Genomic DNA, 22,050 nt, shown 5'->3' with positions numbered 1-22,050 from the left:
TGAGTAACAGTGTGCCTCTTCCCCTTTCACAATCTAAGGGCTTGTAGTGTGCACCCTTTTAAAAGAAAATTTCAGCATCTGTCTGTGATGGAATGGAAAATCTGAGAAAGCGGGTACTGGCCTCTTTAGTATGAGGCAAGATTCTCTTTGGAGCCCTGCAGAAATCTTGCCTCAGCAAGGAGAACAGGATTAGGCTCTATGTCTGTATTTTGTCTCTTTCTGTTTTCACTTGAGATCACACTAATGTGCAGCATAGGGGCATGCTGTGCTTCAGATACTTCACAGCTCTTTTCTGAAGTTGTTTTTCCTCCCAAGTATCCCTAGAATTTGTATATTTATACAACAGCAGAGGGAGCCAGAACTTCAAAGTCAGACCAGAATCATAAAGCAGAATTCATTGGCTAAGTTGAAGGGAGGGAAGGACAGAGGGTGGGAGAGAGACGAGGAGAGGGAGAGAGATGCCATCCAAATTACCTACAGAAACAGCCAGCAGAGCTTCTCTCCTGGATTGCTAGGGCACAGGAGATCTTACTTCACTCCTACAACATTTCTGCCCTCTTCCAGAACAGAAATGTGCACCAACAGCAGTGATTCTCTCCATCAGTAACTGGTAAGAATTTTCTAAATTCTCTATTTCAGATTGTCAAGAGCTTGCTTATCTTTATTCCAATTATCATCTGTTATTGTTAAAATAACAGATGACTGTGTTTGATGAATGAAGATTGTTTGACTTGTCATTAAGGGCCCAACCCTTGTATCTACTGAGCAAAGCTTTGCAACCTTTTGGAGTGCAAGAGGGAGACGGCAGCTTCTTGGGGACCTTTGCAGTTCACTGTGCTCCCTGCCAACCTGTGCTGTGACAGAAAGAACCTGGGTGCCTCTGGTAGCTGGAAAACTCCTCTTATCTCCTAGTCCCTGGGATTTCTTGGTCCTCACACAACCAGTGCAGCTTCAGACAGGACACAACACAACACTCTCCAGATACCCTGACTGACTGTCTGCTAAGCTGTCCATTGCAATGTTTTATGGATTCACTGCTTCCTTTGGTAAAGATCACCTTTGTAAAAATGTATTTTTTTTTCTCTTGGGTAGCAAACATGTCACTAAGGCCATTACTCTTAAGAAATCAGGGACTAACTACCATTCTCCAGTCTGCTGATTTGCTATTCACATCTTACCTTTGCGAGTCGGCTCCATGTCTTTGGTAAGGTTATTATGAATTTAACCAGAAAATAAAATGTTGGAGTAAATGCTTCTGTAAAACTTCCCAGCTTTCTACACTATCAGAGAAGATTAACGCATAACAGAATTTCATAAGCTCCAAAAGGTTTTCCTCTGCAAACATACAGATGTGAGAGGGGGAAAAGGGATTCACTTTTCTGGATATTTATGCCACTCCTTATGTTATAAACTTGTAACATGTTAAAATACACAAGTTTTTCTATACCCTAATTGTGCAGGTTCTAGAAATTGTTTTCCTATATAGCTTTTCCAATGATCCCAATATTTTTGCAATACAGAGTTAAAAGGAGGTGAAGAGTCCATGATTAACTTTTACTGTACCAAATCTCTTGTGGATTTTACACTATTGTGGGATGTCTGTGCAAACTCAGTGATACGTTTCCTCTTCTAGTTTCGTGTTGCTTTCCTGGGAAGCTGTAATAATATCCAAGTGATTTTTAACTTTTCTTTAGTATGTAAGGGTAAACAGGGAAAATCTGCTTCACTGAAATAATGTCACTGGCAGCCAAAAGGGGATACCACTGTCAGTCAGTCCCCACTACCTAAATTAACATCTGTAATTTGAATTCTGCAGTTCTGTGAGCCTTTCCATTGCTCCTTTTTTTTTTCCTAGCAGACGACAGGCTGCTTTACTCCCAGTGATTGCTGTAACTCTTTAAATAAGTGATACAATCCCCATATCTTTAGGAATTGCTTCTCTCAGAATGTCTTATGGATTGAAAGCAGCAGTTGTTTGAACAACTATTTAGTCTCTGAGGTAGATAAGCAAGTGCTTCTAAGTACCAGATAAAGAAGCCAGACACTGCAAACATGTTTTTTCTTTGACTACTGTCTGATGTGGAAATTGGCTTCCACTGTCCATCACAACTATGGAGACTGTTATTTGATTACAGGCAGTGGATGATTATGATCAGCTTTGCAAAAATGACCCACCTTTTCCAGTGGGCACATAGAGCCCAGCATCTGTAGCACTCCCCTGCTTTATCCTGCCTCCAGGAAAAAAGGTTTATAGGGGTTTTCATAGGATGTCTTTGAGTCCAGAGGTCTCTCAAAAGAGCAGTTGTGCATTAACTGCTTAAGCCACATATGGTCTAGCAGTCTCCTTGAAACACACTGAGGGTTTTATTTTCTTCCCTGACTCATTTCTGCAGAATTCCCTTTCTTTTGAGGAATTTTTCTGGGAAATACAGGATAATACCCTGGGGTAAGACTTTTAAGAGCTGACAAGTGATAATTTGGTGGAGGTTTTTTTTGTGTTTGGTTTTTTTTTTTGGTTTTTTTGGGTTTTTTTTTTGTTGTTGTTGTTTTTGGTTGTTTTTTTTTTTTTTTTTTTTTTTGAGACAAGCTGAGTGATATTTGTTGGTTTAGAGGGCTGTGCTGCTCACCAAGACAAACCCTCCAAACTTTGCCTGCTCTTCTTCCTTGCTTCCAACACAAACAGAAGAGTGATAAATATCTACAAAAGATGTATGTGGGGACTTTAACTTACACTAAGATTAAAACTGAAAGCTCATTCTCTTCTGCCTTCTGTATCCTGTTAATTAGCTGCAGACTTTTGTGACCCTTGCTTTTTAGAGAAGCTGTCTCATGCTGCATTAACTAGAGAAGAAACTCTTATGAATATCTTAGTTTTTGTTACTGAACACTTTTTCAATATTCATTAAGTGTTCCGAACAGGATTCCTCTTTCTTCCTTAAAAACAAATGAGCAAAAAAAACAAGCAAAAAGCTTTCCCCCTCTCTCCCTCAACAAACTGATTTAGGAGATATACTTCTTACTCCTACAAGCCAAGTAAATATTGCTTCACTTTCTGGAGAAAAAAGCTGTTTTTTTCTTAGACCATAATCTCATTGCTATGTTTTCTGGGGTAATCAACAACCTTCAGTACTATGAGGGGACTAACACCCTTGTTCCTACTGCATTGGTGATTTGCTATATTAGCTCACCTTTCATTCAAATGTCTAAAAAGAATATGCACACATTGCTTTTTGCTGGCTCTTGATTTAGAATAAACTGAATGGCAACCAAACATCTTCAAAGTCAAACACATCATTTGGGAGTGACTGTCCTTGAGGATCTGCCACCCAAGGATGCCATAATAGGATGCATAAGTGTGAGGTTACTGCAATATTTATTTTCTGTTTTTCTGGGATTGCTTTTTACATTACGGTTTCTGGAACAAGAGTTAAAGAGCACTACAGACACAGGTGATCTATGCATTGACTTCTCCCAAGACATCAGGTTGGCAGGTGGTTTAAAGAACCTCATAGTGCTACTATGAGTAGGTTCCCTTGAGACACCGGACAACTCATATTCCATCTCCCTCTCACAGTCCCCTTATCAGTGATAAGAGGGTGATAATTCCTTATTTACCTCTGGGCAGTACCAAGACTAAATGTCCAGGAAGTGCCTGCCACTCACCTGGTGGGGGACACCATAGCATGCAAGGTGTTAAAAGAGAGGGAGCTCCTAACCCAACCACACACATTGCAGAGACTTCAGAGATGCTCTTTATCCCCACATTTGCCATCACTGACAAACACACAGCCACCCTCAGTCTTTGATATTTCTCTTGGAAATGTGCTCCATAAACCTGTGGGATCTGGTTTCTTCTTTACAGGTAGCTCCACCACTTTTTTTTTTCCTTCAGCATTATTAGTTCTCACTGATGCTTCAGCATGTCCAGAAGTGTCTGGGACCCTTGAGAGGGCTGACTCTGTGGACACAGATGTTTGTAATAACTGCACATACTTTCATATTTTTCAAGCAACAAAAGAGAACCATGTGTTTGTTGTCGAGGATACTGTAGCTAAGGACATGAAGCTGGGACCACAGTAAAAAGCTCATGTGTTTTGTTTACAGCAAAATCTATTTGTTCTGTCCAAATGCCAGGACTTATCTCTTCTGACTGGTACAAAATAATATTGCAGGCTGCCGATCCCTTTGCTCTGTTTCACTTGCAGCATCTCCACTGGCCAGCAATCATTAAAAACGATGGGGCTGGTTGAAGGTTTTTCATTCTATATCCATTTTCACACTGAAACAGACCACCATACCCTCCACATATGTGAACATGGAATCCGTACACCACCATTGCCTCTTCTTTTTCTTCCAGAAAATGTATCAATCTGTTCATGTGGATTGGGCAACAACACAAAAATGAGTGGACAGAAGGAGTCACGCCTATACAGTCAATTTGGAAAATTTTCTTTGCCCCTCCTTAATTAAGATTTAAACTACTGAAGAAATGAAAGACTATGAGAAAGAAAGGACTACTATATTTTGCTTGTGTGACTGTCTTGACTGCCTCAGATGGATACAGATAGATAGCAGAAAGATAAAGAGAGATACAGTTAGATAAACCAACAGGTCTAGCAAAGAAACAGAAGAAATTACTGGACTCATTTATTTTTGCTAATCAAGCAAAACAATGGTCCCAAATCATCCTTTTATTTACCGCACACTATTGCTTTCTACAGTTCCTGAGAGGCAACATTGCTAGAAACAATAAAATTCATAATGGGAAAGACAAGGCAAAGAAAAAGATATAGGATAGTGGGTGCATTTTTGTGCAGTACTGGTTATCTTTAGGCATGCAGTTATTCAGCAATAAATGCTACTCAATTGAAGTGATAAACTCACTATACCATGTTATTTATGTATTCATACCTTGACCATGTTGGTTTTTTCTGAATCTTAGACATTTTTCACCATCCCACGAACTGGTTTGAGTGATATTTAATCATTGAGGAAGGGGCATGCAGTGGTTAAATAGTGTCATTCCCTGAGTATTTATTTACTTTTCATACTACAAGCCTTTGTACAGCATGGAACTGCTTCTGGGCTGATGAGAACTCCCAGCAGAGTCAGATTTTTTTTTTCTTTGATTCCTGGACACCGAGGATTTGGACTCGAGGGTCAGGATTATAAAGTAGCCTTTGCTACGGCTCACAGGAGTCATCAGGGAGAGTTGAGGCAGTCCTGTGACTGAGATTTCCAAAAGTATACAGCACCAATTAACTCCATGGGTTCGGCTCCCTGAATCCCACTGAAAGTCCCAGCTCATGGCTTGCAGCAGTGATTATGAAGCAGATCTATCTGTTTGTGCAGGAACACTCTCTGGAAGAGAGAACATGCTTTTACAACAAACTTGTAAAAAAAAAAAAAAAGCAAAATTATGCTGAGGGAGAATCAATAAAAATTTTCCCAGAAAGAATTAAAAGACACTATCAAAATCGCTCACTCTTAAAGCCAAAATCAGGGAACTGGACCGTATTTCTGATGAACCCTGTCATGCTCATGTTAGGGGAGATATCAGTGCTTCATGGGCACTGGAGCTCATCTGGAATGAGGAAGCAAGAAATTTGGACTGCAGTTCCCATGACCTATCACAGCTGTGTAGAAGCTGGAAAATGTTGAAATTATTTTCAATTATTTTAGACTTTTAAACAATTTTCCCATGATATCCCTCCAGAGAATGAGCCTGAATTTTTGCATGGTGATTGCCTCGCACAAATGTGAGTTCTGGCTGCAATTACAAATGCATTTCACAGAAGATATTTTAATGTTGGCTTTGTGCACCTAATATGACCTGCTTTGTACCTTGATATTTAGCTCAGCTGAAGGTAAATGCAGCCTCACAGTGACCTCTGCCCAGTTTTGGATCAGAACCTTGCAAAACCAGAATTGTACACAATTTTAACCCTGCGTGGGTTTTGATCCAGTTTTCTTGTATCACCACTCTACTGCATTAGTGATGTTTGAGATACCACACTGAGTAAAATAATGAAGTTAAGATGTTCTTAAATCCATGGTACAACCTCACAATGAATAAACATGGTCATAACTCAATGGAGTTGCACAGACTTTCATACCACAGTGTAGCAAAGGGCTCCATTTTATGATCTAATAAACTATGTAAGAGGGAGCTGCAGAATATACACAGAATCCCTGGCATTTACTTCCCTGTCTCCCTCCTTACCCTTTTGATTAATTTCTTGCAGCGTAACTAAACATATTTCTTCTTTTCCTTTCCTTTGCAGATATACCCAGGCCTTCCACAGGCAGACAGAACAGATATAACGCTTTTAGGCTGGCTCCAGAAGACTCAGACTGTGTTTGACTACCACCCTTTTGGATAAATATTTTGAGATTCAGGATGAATAAGACAAGGGCTGTTAATGATGTTTTTCATTTTCTGATCAGCAAGAACTGGAGCTCAAACCGAAGTTTTCCTATGAACATTTCTAATCAGTGCATGAACATCACTGACCTTACTGTCTTTCTGGCCACCTCTTACAGCTTGGAGACTATTCTGGGCATTGTGGGAAACATCTGTCTGATTGCTGTCATTGCCAGGCAGAAGGAAAAGGCCAATGTCACCAATATCCTGATTTTCAACTTAATAATTTCAGACTTGTTTATGTGTCTTGTCTGCCTGCCTTTCACTGTTGTTTACACCATGATGGACTACTGGATATTTGGAGAAGTCATGTGCAAAATGACCTCTTTCACTCAGTGCACAACTGTGACAGTGTCAATCCTTTCCCTTGTCCTTATTGCTCTGGAAAGACACCAGCTCATCATAAACCCAACTGGCTGGAGGCCAAATACCTCACAAGCCTACCTAGGAATTGGAGTGATTTGGACTTTAGCATGTCTCATGTCCCTACCCTTCCTGACCACATCCATCTTGTCTAATGAGTTGTATGAGCAGCTCTCACACTTCATGAATTTTTCCACTGATAAGGCAATATGTATCAACTCGTGGCCTTCTGAGCAGCACAAACTCATCTACACTACCATTTTACTGCTCTTGCAATATTGTATCCCTCTGTTCTTCATTATCCTTTGCTACCTGCGTATCTATTTACGCCTGCAGAAGAGAAAGGACATGTTTGAGAAGAGTGAGTACAGCAACCGAGCAGTCCAGCTAAGAAGGATAAACATTTTATTAGCATCCATGGTTGCTGCTTTTGCTGTTTGCTGGCTACCACTGCATGTTTTCAACACCATCGTGGACTGGAATTACAAAATCATTTCGCCTTGCCACCACAACTTAATCTTCTCATTGTGCCACCTGGTAGCTATGGCTTCCACCTGTGTCAACCCTGTTATCTATGGTTTCCTAAACAGCAACTTCAAAAAAGAAGTGAAGTCACTGATTCTGAGCTGCCAGCATAATTCAGTCACTGCCTCAATGGAAGAATATGATCATTTGCCTTTATCCACCATGCAGACTGAAATTTCCAAGGGGTCACTGATGTTGAACTGCAGGCACAATTCCATCTAATGAGCAGAAAACATTTCAGAAAGGTGCACTGACACTGCACACCAATTGTTACCTGTGGGTATATAAAGCAACTGGTGATGCCACAGCTGGGATGTGAACAGGAACCCATCACTACCTGATTTTTGGAAGAACAAGCAAAGTAATTTTGTAAATGTTCACAGTTGCTGCCGTGGTGCACAAACTTTTCGTGTCAATGAGGTGGCACAGTCACTGAGGAGACTGGGCTGATGTGTAAGCAGCTGCTCTAAGATCAGTAACAGCTGTGGCTGCACAGAGGCTGACACAGGGCTCATCAGTGAAACTCTTATCTCTACCATGGCTGCAGCAGAAAAGCAGATTTCCAGTTTCAGCACTGCAGGCTGCCAAAAGTTGTGTTGGAGAGGACTCTCTCAGTTTTTCAGTATTAATAAGATTTTTATGGATAGCTGACACACCAGTGGAAGAGAGATATGTAAATATCAAAATGTTTTTTTTGCTTTACCACCTCTCACAGCCCATTAAGTAATAGTAATCTTTCAGATCTTCACATAAAACAGCTGCCTGTTTCTATGAAACTTCATTCTTGCTGTAGGCTTGAGAATAGTCATTGCCTCTGCAAGTAGGGACAAGGAACAATCACCCTGGTGTGCAAAGAAGACAGTCACTTATGAGGGATGGCAGCAAATAAAAATGTTATCCAATGGAGTAAACTCAAAATGCATTGAGATGACACTGAGAACTATTTTTAAGCATGTGAAAAACAATTGTAGATCTACATGGAAATGAGTCTGGTTGAATTTGTAGTTCCTGCTGCTGTCAATCACAAAGCTCTGCAATGCTAAAACTTCAAGCCATGATTGTACAAGATGACCAGATTACAGGAGTTGTTCCAGGACTTGGTAGCAACATGACGTTCCGCTTCAACATCTTCTTGGTACTTTTATTACAAAGTATCTAATTCAGAAAGTCAGAATGAGCATTAAAATCTGTTTGTGGAAATCATGTGTTTCCAGAGTGGATACACTTCCAAAGAAATAAGCATATACATGGAGAATTTCAGTTTTCTTAAAAAACAAAACCCAATGTCAGATATCAATCCCACTCACTGGCATCAGCAACACAGGTGAAGCTGTAATTCCAACAAATCAATAGAAGGTCAATGAAAATACACAGGTGGGATCCAGGTCAGGATGAAGCCAAGCCACACGTAAATAGGTAGTACTATCAATAGCTCTAGTAAAATGAAGGTCCTATTTTTTCACAGCTGTGTTATTTGTAGCCTTTGTTCATGAAACCTACGAACTGTAAACCCAGTGTAAACTCTGGAGCCAGAGAAATTGCTCAGTTACTACTGAGAAACCGAGGCATGCCCAAGAAGGTCATACTGAGGTACGGATGTGAAAAAACCGAAATAAAACAGATAGCAAGTGCAAAAAGGAGACCAGCCAGTTCAATGCTAATGAAACATTGAAGCATATTCTGTCCTGATTTGCTAAACTGACCTTAGCAGAAGACCAGACTAGGTGGTCAGCTGAGGTAGTTTCCAGCATGAATTGTGCTTTGATAAGCAGTGGTTACTTGTTGCAGTCGATAGGTTTGCATGGAGCGGAAGCTATCCAGTGTGTAGTCATGCAAACAACTAGAAATTCCTTAGCTGGCAGACCTCTGATTAGATGAATTGGTATAAAGATAGGTGAGGAAAAGACTTCTTCCCATGCTGTGAACTGACAGGAATATGGATGCTGAGCAGAGTATCTGAGGAGAAGAGCTATGTTACAAGTTTATGTTATAAGGCAACAAGAGCTATCAGTAAGTATGGGATCATATCCCCATTTGGCAGAAATAAAAGTTATCCCCCTGCCATGAGCTGGTGCACAGATTTCAGTGGTAAAGCTTGAAGTTTTCCCTTGAATTCTCGTGTGCAGAATCTTACAGCAGAAGCTTTTTTAATGCAGTAATTCTGGCCTGAACCTGTATATCTTAGAGACTTCGTGTGTGATTACCTTTTGTATCTTCCTCAACTATATGGCAAGACATTTTTTCTTTTTTCAAATGGATTCCAGCTTTCTTTTTTTCTTTGTTACTTCACATGCCATGCTGAGAAGTTGTTTCTCTTGATTATTTGCATGCAATGTGATTTCTAGACTGGACATTGAGTCTACTTGAACACAGAACAAGAGAACTCTTATTTTATCTTAGATGCGTCTTGAAATTTGCTGCTGTAGCCAAAACCACCATGGCATGCTGAGTAGCACAAAATACAGTAGCTCCTCCTAATCAGTGTGAGTTGTATCAAAACTGTGCTATATTGCTTCAGGGCTTAAATACTGTTTCAACTTTGTAACTGATTTGCATTTAGAATCACTTTAAGTAATTGGGTAACCCTGCCTGTTTTTTGCACTTGTTAGAATTCCAGCATTTAGCTAGCTGAGGTGTCTGTAAAACTATCATAAGAATACTCTGCCATACACAAACACAGAAAATTACCTGATACATGGTCTTAGGTATATAACTATTCAAGCACCAGGGTCTTAGATGGAAACACACTTTGCATTTTCACAAACCTGTTTCTGTCACTAGTTTTAAGTGAAAACATTTGGTAAAGCACTTACACTGTATCAGAGACCTGCCACTAGAGCTGTGCACTGGCATTGTGCATCAGATCCGAGTTCTTTCTTGCAAAGGGTAGAAATATGAGCGAGATCTGACACTGTTTAACTGTAATTCACGTGGCCATTTGTTTCCATGAACACAAGTAGATAAATAAAGCAAGCAGATCCAACTTTAACTAACACAGACAAACACAAACAGATGTTATCTTCCTCTCGTGATTAAGCAAAGTGTCAAGTTTGGAGTCAACTACTGTTTATTGCTAACTGACTTTGGACTGGATAAATGACAGGATTTAAGCACTAAAAGCCAACAAACTGCACCCATACATCTAACTGCAAAAATGTAGATCCTCAGAACTCCTGACCAGCTGCAGTCTATCCATCTACTTACCATCCTGAGACACATGTTTTTCAACCCCTAAAATTTCCTAAGTAATAAACAAACTTTAAAGAAAACCCAGAAAAAGAGATGTATCTAGGTACCAAAGGACTGAACGTGCAACAGGAAAGGTGCCTGTACCAATTCTTAATTTTGTGCATACACCAAGGCTTATGCTGCTGTGCACAAATGCAGTAGAGGATACTACCCTGTTAGTTTTTGAGAACTGCTGTGGCAACTGCACTCTGTTCCCTCTGAAGGCAAAGTCACAAGGCTGGGTGCAGTTGTGCCTGCGTAGCTGAAAGGGCCATTTTATTTGTCACTTTGAGGCTTTATGCAGCCAAGGGAGGCAAGGTGTCTTTGGTCCCAGCAGAAGGTAACAGAACAGAAATAGCTTACATACCACTTATCCATCTGTAAATAACAGATACTGTTAATGTGTAAGAAGCATTGAGCATTTTTGTGTTTATTGTGTACAGTGATGGTTTTGGGTATACTCTTTAAAGTTCTGCTACTGAGTCACAAAAGCAATGTTGGAGAAATAGGCAGGAGTTGTGCAAATCATGAGTTCCTACAATTTTAAGACCTTGCACTGCCTTTTTAAAAAAAAAGTTTTTCATAATCTTGCCTCTTGTGACACATTATAAGAAGATAGTAAGGTTTTCAGAGCAAGAGAACAACTTATTTCTGTGATATAAGTAGCACACTATAGGGAAACTTATAATAACAAATAAAGTAATATTGTCTGTGTCACTTCTCTGTGTCTGCTTCTGTAAAATGATGTAATACTCTTCATAGTATAAAATACATAAGATTTATTCCTCAATTAGTGTTTATTAAGAGAAAACAAGTGTGTGGTATAATAAGAGCCACTGATATGTGAAGGATTAATAATTTGACACATTATTCTGGAGGACAATGGTGCAGTGCAACCAACAATGGAGGACAGGCAAGTACCAAAAATTCAACAAGAAACACTGGAATATTCTGATGCCAGAACTCAAATCATCTTCACAGACTTTTCAGATTGCACAGAAAGCTGGGTTCTTTGTGGCACAGCATCCTGAACCCTGACCAGAACCACAGCCAGCAAGTAACTGACACTTGAATGAAAACCAATGGGAGACATTTAACAAAATTCTACTGAACTTTATAAAAAACTTTGACTGGATTAAAAGGATTGGTAAATTTCTCTGACCTGTGTTACCTGGCTTGACAGCAAGTAAACCAAGGTACTAGAAATGACTGCAGATTGTGCTATAACCAGGTTTGGTTGTTTACACATGCACACACGAGGGAAGAGTGCAATAGCAGTATCTGCCTGCCTGCACTGGTGGTGTGGCATAAACTGCTGCAGTGGTTGGCAGCAATGTTGTGACAGCCATCAGCCACATCTGCAGTGTAGGTCTGCTGTGTGCAAACACTGAGTGCACACACAGCTGAGGACTGGCAGTCTGTGAGACATTATTGTGAAATAAAATGTCATACCCTGAGGACCACGTCAGAGATCATTTTGCTTTGACCCATGTGTCTTCTCACAAGATCACCTGGCATTTCATTTTTCAGGCCATTCTCTTCAAGTTTCTTATTGATCAAACACTGGCCTGATTTTCATACCAGTATTGATTGCTATGTAAATTGTTGAAGCTTAGCACAATGTGTAATCTGGGTTTATGTTGTATGAGCATCAATATTCACAGAGCTTTTATGATCTTCTCTCCCTTTCTCAGTTTGCTCTATAAAGTCACTTCTTTGAACTCAAAAAGTCATAAGTAGAATATGCCTGAGATTTATACTTCTGTACTATGCCTTTTCTGCCAGACAATGGCAGTATAAGTTAGGCCTTAGTCAAAATTATTTTGTTGTCCTTCCAAAAAATGCTTATATAAGCCCAGTAGCAGCACAGAGATTTTATGATGGAAACCTGTGTTGAAATCTAATTCCAGAGATGTCTGCCTTTTGTTTTTTCCTTTTAGAACTTTAGTTGATGAGACCCACCACCCCTTTGTAAAACAATACTCAGGTAAATCGTGCTATAGTGTTCAGATAGAACACCATGATAGAAAGTATTTTGTTCAGTAGAAATTGCGACACAGATTACCAGATGCAATTCTAAAAAAAATAGCTATGATACACATAAAATGATGGCATGATACTAAGACGAATAAGTACTTTTAGTGGAATATCACAAGATGCAAACTGACAGTAGAAAGATGGATTTTCAGTCAAAAGGTATGCTAACAGAGAACATGGAACTTGCACTGTAACTCTTCAAAATAGGAGTGTTTTGTTCTTAAATTACCAGCTTAAAAATTCTGTCCTTTGAATATAGTGACTACAGTTCACAAATTACTGTGTCACTTATGCAGTCTATGGGAATTTGAATCCTCCCTGTTGGGAGCTAGTGGGCAGATATTACTTCATCGTTCATAAGTATTTGTCTTGATTCCATTTCTACAAGGTGATTGCATGCAAAACACACTTGTCCAATGCCATGTCTTTAGTAAGGTAATGAGCATTGATTCGTCTGGTTGATAGGGTGACTTAATGACTAAAATTAATTACATGCACCATAAATTGCTTTATATTAAAGATAGGTTGTAGAAAAGACAATTGTAACCACTTTCTGAAAGACCCTACATTCACAGCAGAGAACTGAAAAACACAGGAAAGTTCTGTTCTTCTCAGCACGCATGTTAAACTCAAGGGGATTTACACAGTCAAGCAGAGACTTTTGTTTGAACTTACAAAGATGGCTCCAGGAGCATAATGCACATGTACCCACCCCCAGGGCTATGTTTTGGGAAGGCTAACAGACTATAAAAATAGCAGAAGCTGGCTAGCACTGTGGTTTTTAAAACAGTGTGGTAAAGGTTTTTAAAGCTGGTGAAATGAACTAATACCACCAGTCCCATTTAAAACTCAGCGTGTGCTGAAATCCATCAGAGAAATGCAGCCACACGGTCCCAAATTGCACAATGTCCTTTCATCATAACCCATATTTCCACAAGCCACCTCAGAAACCCCACATGGCCTATGACACAACACACAGGCATGCACAGCCTCACTCCAGGCAAGCTCATCCCCCTGAGCAGACAAAAAGGTCTTCTGTTAAACCTACAAACTGCTAACACAGTTCTCCTGCCTCAGAAATAGTCTATGAAAGGTGGTTCTTGATAGGATGAATATGTTCTCCATGTATGGCAAGGAAAAGCTTCATAGCATTAGAGTTGCATTCAGCATCTGGGTGAGTTGCTTACAGACACTCCTAAATAAGGAGCATCTTATTGTTTGTGAGAAGGAAGCAAGGAATTACTTGGCTGGAACCAAAGGAAGTCTTCTACCTGTATTCAGAGCAACAGGCAAAGTATTTGCAAACAAACCCCTGATCCAGCTCATGCTCAATTATTTGCACTGCAGAATGAATATATTACAGTACAGATTTGCAAAGGTTAAGGTTTAAGTGAGGACAATTTGAGGTTTTGTGCTTCGTAACATTTTCACTGATCAGTTTTCCACAAACCACAAATGGTTAGAACTACAATATGCAAAGCATTCCAGAATTAAAATACACATAAGATCTACCATAAACACACAGTTTCTCAGGATCTGGGCCTTGGAACCAATGTACACAGTGCATTTTAAAAATAAGTCCTTAAGAAAACTGATTTTTTATTTTGAAAAATTTCAAACATCAACTAACAAGGAAAAAAAATCATCCCTCATTCTGCAAACAGGTTGAATGCAGTAAAAAAAAAAAAGTTTACTTCAAATTATGTGAGGAATAAGAATGGTTTGGTGTTAAATAGCCTACTGGGCAGTACTTCCTAGGTCAACACATTACTTTCACTAGAAAGAACAAAAAGGAACAATAATGATAAACACTACAAAGCACACATGAATGCTCTGTTGTGACTGGTAAACGGTGTGGCTTGTGGCAGTTCCAAACTGCTGATAATTTTGCTTTAGTTTAATAAGAAGGAACTTGCCTTTGTTTCAACCAGCTTAACTCGGTATCAATTTTTATAAATAGAATTCACCTGAAAGAGATAGTAGAGCATCTGAGCACACAGAGAGAGTATTTGAGCTTAAAGGACAGGTTTAAGAAATAAACCATAATCCTCTTGTATCTAGGAGATCATGAAAAGTCTTTATTAATTTTTTTAGACTTGGAAACAAATCAATTGATGCTGTTGCTATGATTCAGCCATCAGCTTGACTGGCTGCATTCACTTCTGTCTGTATAGTCTGTTATTAATGTAGGGAAGGAAAATAACCACTCTGGTGCTTATTTTAAGCATACTTATCAGCAGCAATCTCCTATTTTATACGAAGAGCAAACACTGTTTAATATATCCTTTTATAACTAAATACAAATTACTAAGAGGTATGGGGTCAATAAGAGGTACCAGCTTCCAGGAACATCCATTATTTATCAAACTTCTTTCTTCTTTTAATAGCATTTATAATATCTATTCAGGAAAGCACTGTCGACTGTTTTAATAGAGGTTTACAAATCACTGCTTTGTTAGGAAAGAATGTCTGTGTTGCATCCTCTGTTAATATACCTCAGTTGTAAATAACTGCCAGCAGCAACTCCTACAATAAACTCCAGGCCTCCCAGTGCCATGATGATACACAGAAATTAAATGTAGGCAACTACTCTTAATTTTCACCTGCAGGAACACATGAGCTGGAACATCACTGGATATTTTCCTACACGCCACGAGGACACGCATGGACGTTCCCACACACTCATACTGCCAACACAGCCACACACCTGCTCTTTGACACACAAGACAGTGGAGATGTGCAGAAAACTAACTTTTGAGAATAGAATACACTAACAAATTAAGTAGGCATACACTTTACCTTTCTCTTTTCAGAACCCTGAAGACACAGGCAGACAAGTTTGTATATGTGCTACAAATACAGCTTGCTGCTGCTGCAGAAGCTGTGCAGGGAAGTGAGGAGGGGTCTTACATGCACTGCCCATACATCAGTTGCTCAGAAGTCCAGTGAGAGTGTTAGGGAAGGGCATGGCCTTGCCCAAGCTGCTGATGCACACTTGATGGAGCAGGGTTTTGGGAGACACAGGCTAGGCTGCTCCCATTCTGCAGGCAACAGCAAGGACTGGGAAGGTGAACTACTCATCAGTGGTGACAAAACCAAGAGTACTCCCGCGTGGTCACAGCAGGATTTCAGATGGACCAGGGAAGTGACACAAAGCAGAGGTCTAAGATTAGGCAGGGCTTTGAGGATCCTTTTTTGGGGTATAGATGCACAAGCTCTGTCTAAATCTAATATTAAATTCAGCTCCACGGTGACAAGCTGAAGTCACACAGGGAGCTTGTACCTGAGCAGCCATTGAATCCAGTTCTACACCAGCACACTAATCAATAATCCACTTCCACATTAACCATACCTAAATCTCTGAAAACTGCAGCTCCAGCGTGTTCAATCCAGAATAGACTCATGGGTAACAGCACTGGAAAGGAGATGGGGGATGTACAAGGTGACCTGCATAAGTATGGGCAGTCACACAACTGGAACAATTAAAATGATTCCCCTTCTTGGGGAGTCACTTGATTTTATAATTAACTTAGTTTGAATGAGTTAATTTCTTGCAGACTCTGTAGTACTAACGAACCACCCAGCCTCTGAGGAATATCTACCTGTGCAGAACTTGGTAGATATGCTTTCATGCAATTTTAATTCTTATTTGGTTAATACCAAATACCATTTGGTTACCTCCTCAAATCTACCTAAAGAAAGCAAAGGTTTTGTATGCTCTATCTCCGTAAGAAGAGGACCCAGTGAGGTACAGTGAGCTGAAGTCAGAGGTCTGATTTTTTCAGTTAGTTAACATCAGATAACATACAGTCCTGCTGTCTGCAAGAGACGGCGTAAGTCAGTGTGCAATTATACATGATGGATCTAGGCATCATGCTGGTCGCTTCTCAGCTTTCCCCCCACTCACTTGTTCATCATCCTATAGACTGTGACAGTATATCCCGGCAGGGATGGGAATTGCATAGCTGAACTGACATGCATTTAAAAATAAGACTTAAAAAAATGAATATTATTTTAAAACCCGGGCTTGTTATATTTAACTTTGTCTTATCATTGATCTAGTTAATGCAGTGACCCTATAAAGAATTTTATCATTACAAATAAAGAGACAGTGACTTTACACAGGAAAAAAAAAAAAAAAAAAGCAGAGGGGAATGTTGGGGACTGGGATTTCTTAGATGAACTTTACCGCCAAAGTGAACACTCTGCCTAACTAAACGCACAGTGTCTGGATTTGTACTTTACCTATTCCAAGGGTACTGTGATCAGAAACTTCTCAGAAACTTGGAACAGCTGAAGGTGGAAGGGACCTCTTCATGCTACCTTATCCAGCCCCTGAGATCAAGCAGGTTTGCCACAAACAAGATACTCAGGACTGTGTTTGGATGGGGTTTTAATATCTCCATGGATGGAAATTCCACCACTGCCCGGACCAACTTTGTTCCAGTGCCACCACCATTGTGCACAGGCAAATTGTATTGCTGCTTCATCTCACTGTCTTAAGCTGAAATCTTCAGCACATGAAAACCAGCAGATACTGCAACATCTGCAGAAATTGCAATGGGATGTGATTGGTTTACATGTACTGTAAGTCTGTCCACTACTTTTTTTTCTTTCAGTCCAAGTTTCTTACTAGTATTTGATATTGAAAATTCAGCCCTTGTTCAGCTGCTGACTCATACTGCCCAACTAGAATCACACTAGCTTGCAGGCAACTGTTTAAATTTAATTACCAAATATACTGCCTTTGAACTTATTGAAATTTAGACCTAACTTGCGTGATTCTGTTTCCTGAAAACAGTAGATTTAGTCTGCGCGAGGTATCTCAGTGGACAGTGCTGAATGTATAGCCACAATGATACTAACTCCAAAACCCAAGATAGAACAAATATTTTTTTTTCTAAAATATGAATAAAACACCTCAATGACCAACATTATTAGGAATCTCTGTTTGAGCAACTCTCCTTTCAAAACCTGTTACTTGTTGCTTTATTTCATATCCTTGCAAATACCTTCAAGATTTAACATGTGGCAGTATTTTCCATTTTGCCATTTATATCTGACAGATTTTTTTTTTCTGTTGGGTACCATATGAAGTTCATGGGTCTCATTTGCCAGGGTATTCTGGTATAAGGAGATGGCAGCCAAGAGGAGGAGTGAAGGTCGTGTCTGATGCTTTCACAACAAAAGGATTGTGCTTGTTTTGTGTTACTTCAAGGAGATCATCCCTGCAGTTCCTTGAGAAATGGAGTGGACACTTACTCCAGCAAAACACCAGGTTATCTTTTCTTTTGCTAGGGTCCTATTTTTTAAAAGCAAATTTTTTCCTAAGCTGCCCTGATTAGATAGTACTAATAACATTAAACTAAATTGGTTCCTTGGGAGATGTCCCAATTAAATGGCTATCCTAATTAAGCACATCCTGATTAAGCAAAAGATCCTATAATTATAATAATAGCATGTAATAAAAACTGGCCCATAGTTCTGTTCAGACAGAAGGCATTTTGCAAGCCTTATTTACAGGAACCACTTTATCCAGTATTAAAACACAACCAGCTCTTCGGTGAAATGCAACTTCTGTTTAACAATGTGCAGTAGAACTAAACAGGGTTTCAGAGCAGGAAAATGAAAAATTCTTCCCCATATGACAATGCAGACAATGTTATGATAAAGCAGAAGGTACTCAGCATGTAGTTTGGATGAAGTATTTTGACTGATCTTAGCAGAATTACTGCAGTATGTACAACTGCTTCCCATTATCACAAGTTCACCAAAGAACTTCTAACAAATATTTAAGCTACATACTAAATGGAAGAAAAGTACCCCACATTGAACTTTGCCATCTAAGTTCTGAAAAAAAAAAATCTCATTCCTATATTGCCACAACGGAATTTTTATCAACTTCGAGGAGAGTGCAGAACCAGAAGCCAAATAGTCTGGGAGAAATACTAAGTGTGAAAACTCGGTTTTCTCCAACCTGCTGAAAAGCTGAGCTCCTGACCCTCTGCAGTTATTGCAAATGTATGGCATGTTTTTTGAGCACTACTGTGCCAGAGGGAATTCCAATTGTGTGTTTTGGATGCTGTTCATGCTCCAGCTTGCCTAATTGTATTCGTCTGGCTTAGTTCCTCTCTTGATCACAGTGGAGTAGGACAACCTCATTATTTTTAGTTTGCCCTACACAGCACTGCAGAGAAGATGTTGAGTAATTCTTGGATGAATAAGAGTTGAATAAACAAACATAAACAAATATATTTACTCATTAAAATTACCCTTTTTTTGCCTCCTAGAGGTCAAAAGAGCAGAAACAAGGAGTTAACATGAAACTTAAGTGTCACTTGGCAATAACTGAATGAATATAAATGTTAGCAGTCATCAGCATAAAGTAAATTATCACTGAACAGGAAAATTGGTGAAGTCCACCACACACCATTATTTCACAGAGTACATAAAACAACTCCCTACATCTTTCCTTATTGTCCTGCCATTTTTATGTCTGAGCATTTGAGAGTTATAGAGACATTATGTTATTAATTATTCAGTATAAGTTCAGTATTGTGTGGATCTAGAATTTTTAAGCTATACACCATAACATTGAAGAGCAGAATCTGGTCCTTGCATAAACTCAGGAGTACGTATAATGCAAGTGCACAAGCTGCACTGAGGTACTGCTCTCCACAACATCAAGAGAGATGCCCATCTGTGATAATTCTGAGGTGCCATTGTAAAACACAGTAGTGCCCTTTGAAGAAAACAAGGTGTGCTGGTGCTGCTGGAGGATGATGGCAATGTTGTCCTCTCAGCATTACAGTGAGCTCCCAACACAAGTCAGTTCTCAGAAGTGCAAATGCAACCTGAGGATGTGTTATAGAGCAACATTATTGCAATTACTGCCAAGTGTGACTCTATAAAAGGATGTAAGGCAGAACACTGAGACCCACACTGAGGAAATATCTACAGAAAACAGAACAGGCTGCAGAGTAAGATTACTAGGATCAGAGAAACAGCCAATCTATATACCAACAATGATTAAAAGTGCTTCACTGTTCAGGATGCAATTGACATTTGTACCTGCATCAGGCAAATTAAATTAGAAAAAAAAAAAAAAAAAAGCAGTTGAGGTAAAAGGGCAATGTTAAGGCGAAAACAAGCTAAGTCTGGACTTGAAACTGAAAGGCTTTCATTGAGGTACCTCCTAACCATGTTAACCCTTCAGGATAAAATCCTGGTTAGCCAGTAAACAAACTTACCTGGTGCTGTAGCAGACGATAGGTGTAAACCACTGAAAGTCCTTAAAGTCCTGTGCTCTGCTGCCAGGTAGTTGTGATATCTGACTGACTGCTGCAATCTCAATTTCAGCCTTGCTTGAAGTCTCCTTCCTTTATCCCAGCCTCCAAGACACTAAATCTCCATGCCTTACCATGTCCTGCAATGACATATGACAGAGAAAAAATAAAGACAATTGCAGAAGCTGCCTGCAGGCAAGATTCCCCAAGATATCATTAGCCTAGGCTAAGGAACTAAGATAAGGCCCTTTTAAGGAACTAACATAAGTCTTCAGGCAGTTCACAATAGCAAGACAGTCACTTCCTCTTCCCTTCAGGTAAAAGCAGAATTTTTTTCTTTTTAAATAGAAATACACCTTGATGCTTCCAGATCACAAGACAAATAATTTTATAGTAACAAATGCCTCAGTATAAGGTACTAAAATAACCCCAAACCAACCTAAACAAAACAAAACAATACAGAAAACCAACAAAACAAACCCAAATCAAAAGAACATGAATAATACATTACAGAACTTCTAGTAAGATCTCCAACAATAACAACACCATGGGAAATGCACTTCAGTAGCAAAGACTAAACTAGTTTCTAAACTAGCAGCTCTTCCTGCTTCTTCTCAGAGTAATCTTCCCAAACAACTAATCTGTTTGCCTCATGTCCAGTTTCTTAAATAGGAAAAAGCCAAGGAAAAGTCTTCTGGGATTCTCCCTACCATCCCCAAATCAGTTATCATAGATAGCGTTACACAAAGTTACCATATTCCATGGCCTGATGCCTCAGGTGGTGATTTTATACCCAGGTGTCCACAACGAACTGCAATCATTGTTCTTGAAAAGCTACTTTTGGTGAAACATGGTGCAATATTTTGCAAGCAGTAATAAAATCTTTTAACAATCCTGAACGCAGGGCAAAGGTTATGGCAGATGAAGTGAAGCTACCCCAGCAGGGGAGGCTGGAAGAGTGTTTTATGTAAAAAGGCCTATTTCCAGGCAGCAAGGACTTGCCCAGACTATGGGAATTAACATCTGGTTAAATTAAAAGCAGATGTTTAGCTGCTTTAAAGCAGCAGAGGACCATCAGAGTCAATGAAACAGAGTTTCCTTGTGCAAACTCTGCCAATTCGGTATCATGGGGGAAGCTGGGCCAAAGCTCCATTCCCATCCAGGTCTCAGCAATTTTGAACCATCCTGAAGTGCATTTAGTTAGCAGGTTATTTCATTCTTCATTTCACTGAGGCATTCTGAACTGTGAGCTCAGGCACAAACAAGCAGGTTGTTTTATCTACAAACAGCAAGTTCATCTGTGTTACAAATTACCCTTGTTCTGTTAAAATCGTGGTCCATTTACACTGTGTTCTGCTTAGATTTTAACTCTTAAGTGATTCCATGACTGCTGAGAATTTTGTCCTTAACTCAGGATCTCATTTTTAGAATTTCGAATTAACCTTAATAATGCTGTCCATTAATCAGGTGAATTTGCTGTTTTTTTTCTCCAAACAGTGTTTTGTCTCACAGTATAAAGGTCAAAGTTTGTTTGGTTGTATCAATAGCACTCTTTTAGGATAGAAAAAAAGCTAGCATTTTCATTATTACACGAGAAAAGGTAATGCCTGTTTTCTTTAACAGGCTTTTTGTTAAATTGTAAGAGCTTCATAATTTGAGGCAAATTTTCCTGCCTGCTTCATACACCTTTGGAAAATTGTGTCCTGTTCCTCCTGATGCTGTGACAGAAATGTTATTATTACAGTGGTTGTCTTGGGAAGGGGCATGAAAGACTTGAAGAAATTTTATCTATGGATTGGAACCTTCGCCTGCATGAACTGGGCTTTCTATTTTTTTTCAGTGAGCCAGGTTCGGATTTTGGGAGGCCTGGTGCTAAGCCAGGTGGTAAACTTTGTTTGTGTTCATGGTTCTGCTCTTCTGCTCATGGAGACTGAGTGACTCTGTGTTACTTATTTTAACTGTCTTCAACCTGTTTCACCTCTTGAGTCATCTCTGTGGACCATCTCTGTTAGGAGAAGAAACAGACATACAGAGTTTATGATCTAGTCGCAACTTGTGTGCCACCAGTACCACCAATCTCACAACTGCAACTCTGAGACACCCTTAATTAATATATTGGTGTTAAAAAAAAAACCAACCTTTTGGTGTCCCCAGGCAACAGCAACATCTGATCACATATCCTGTGTC

General features: G+C 39.6%; 1 protein-coding gene and 1 long non-coding RNA gene across 2 annotated transcripts; one reads left to right on the top strand and one right to left on the bottom strand.

Moving 5' to 3' along the window:
- The first annotated feature begins 447 nt into the window (after nt 1–447).
- On the top strand, nt 448–7,716 carry NPY4R2 (neuropeptide Y receptor Y4-2). Its single transcript, XM_066190618.1, has 2 exons — nt 448–610; nt 6,285–7,716. The coding sequence occupies exon 2, from the start codon at nt 6,401–6,403 to the stop codon at nt 7,532–7,534; it is 1,134 nt and encodes a 377-aa protein (XP_066046715.1). The 5' UTR covers nt 448–610; nt 6,285–6,400; the 3' UTR covers nt 7,535–7,716.
- On the bottom strand, nt 4,966–20,611 carry LOC136293684 (uncharacterized). Its single transcript, XR_010722218.1, has 3 exons — nt 20,574–20,611; nt 19,828–20,003; nt 4,966–5,361 (listed from the first exon to the last, which is right to left on the bottom strand). It is a non-coding gene; the product is annotated as an uncharacterized lncRNA (long non-coding RNA).
- Nucleotides 20,612–22,050: the final 1,439 nt, after the last annotated feature.

The sequence above is a fragment of the Chamaea fasciata genome, unplaced genomic scaffold, assembly GCF_029207755.1.
Source record: "Chamaea fasciata isolate MVZ Bird 193981 ecotype frontalis unplaced genomic scaffold, bChaFas1.0.hap1 SCAF_9, whole genome shotgun sequence".
Taxonomy (NCBI): Eukaryota; Metazoa; Chordata; class Aves; order Passeriformes; family Sylviidae; genus Chamaea; species Chamaea fasciata.
The sequence above is the reverse complement of the archived record's forward strand: the minus strand, read 5'-3'. Positions and strand labels throughout refer to the sequence as shown.

What these genes read in the sequence shown, in the direction of transcription:
- NPY4R2 (XM_066190618.1), top strand. Translation starts at nt 6,401, where the DNA reads ATGAATAAGACAAGGGCTGTTAATGATGTTTTTCATTTTCTGATCAGC.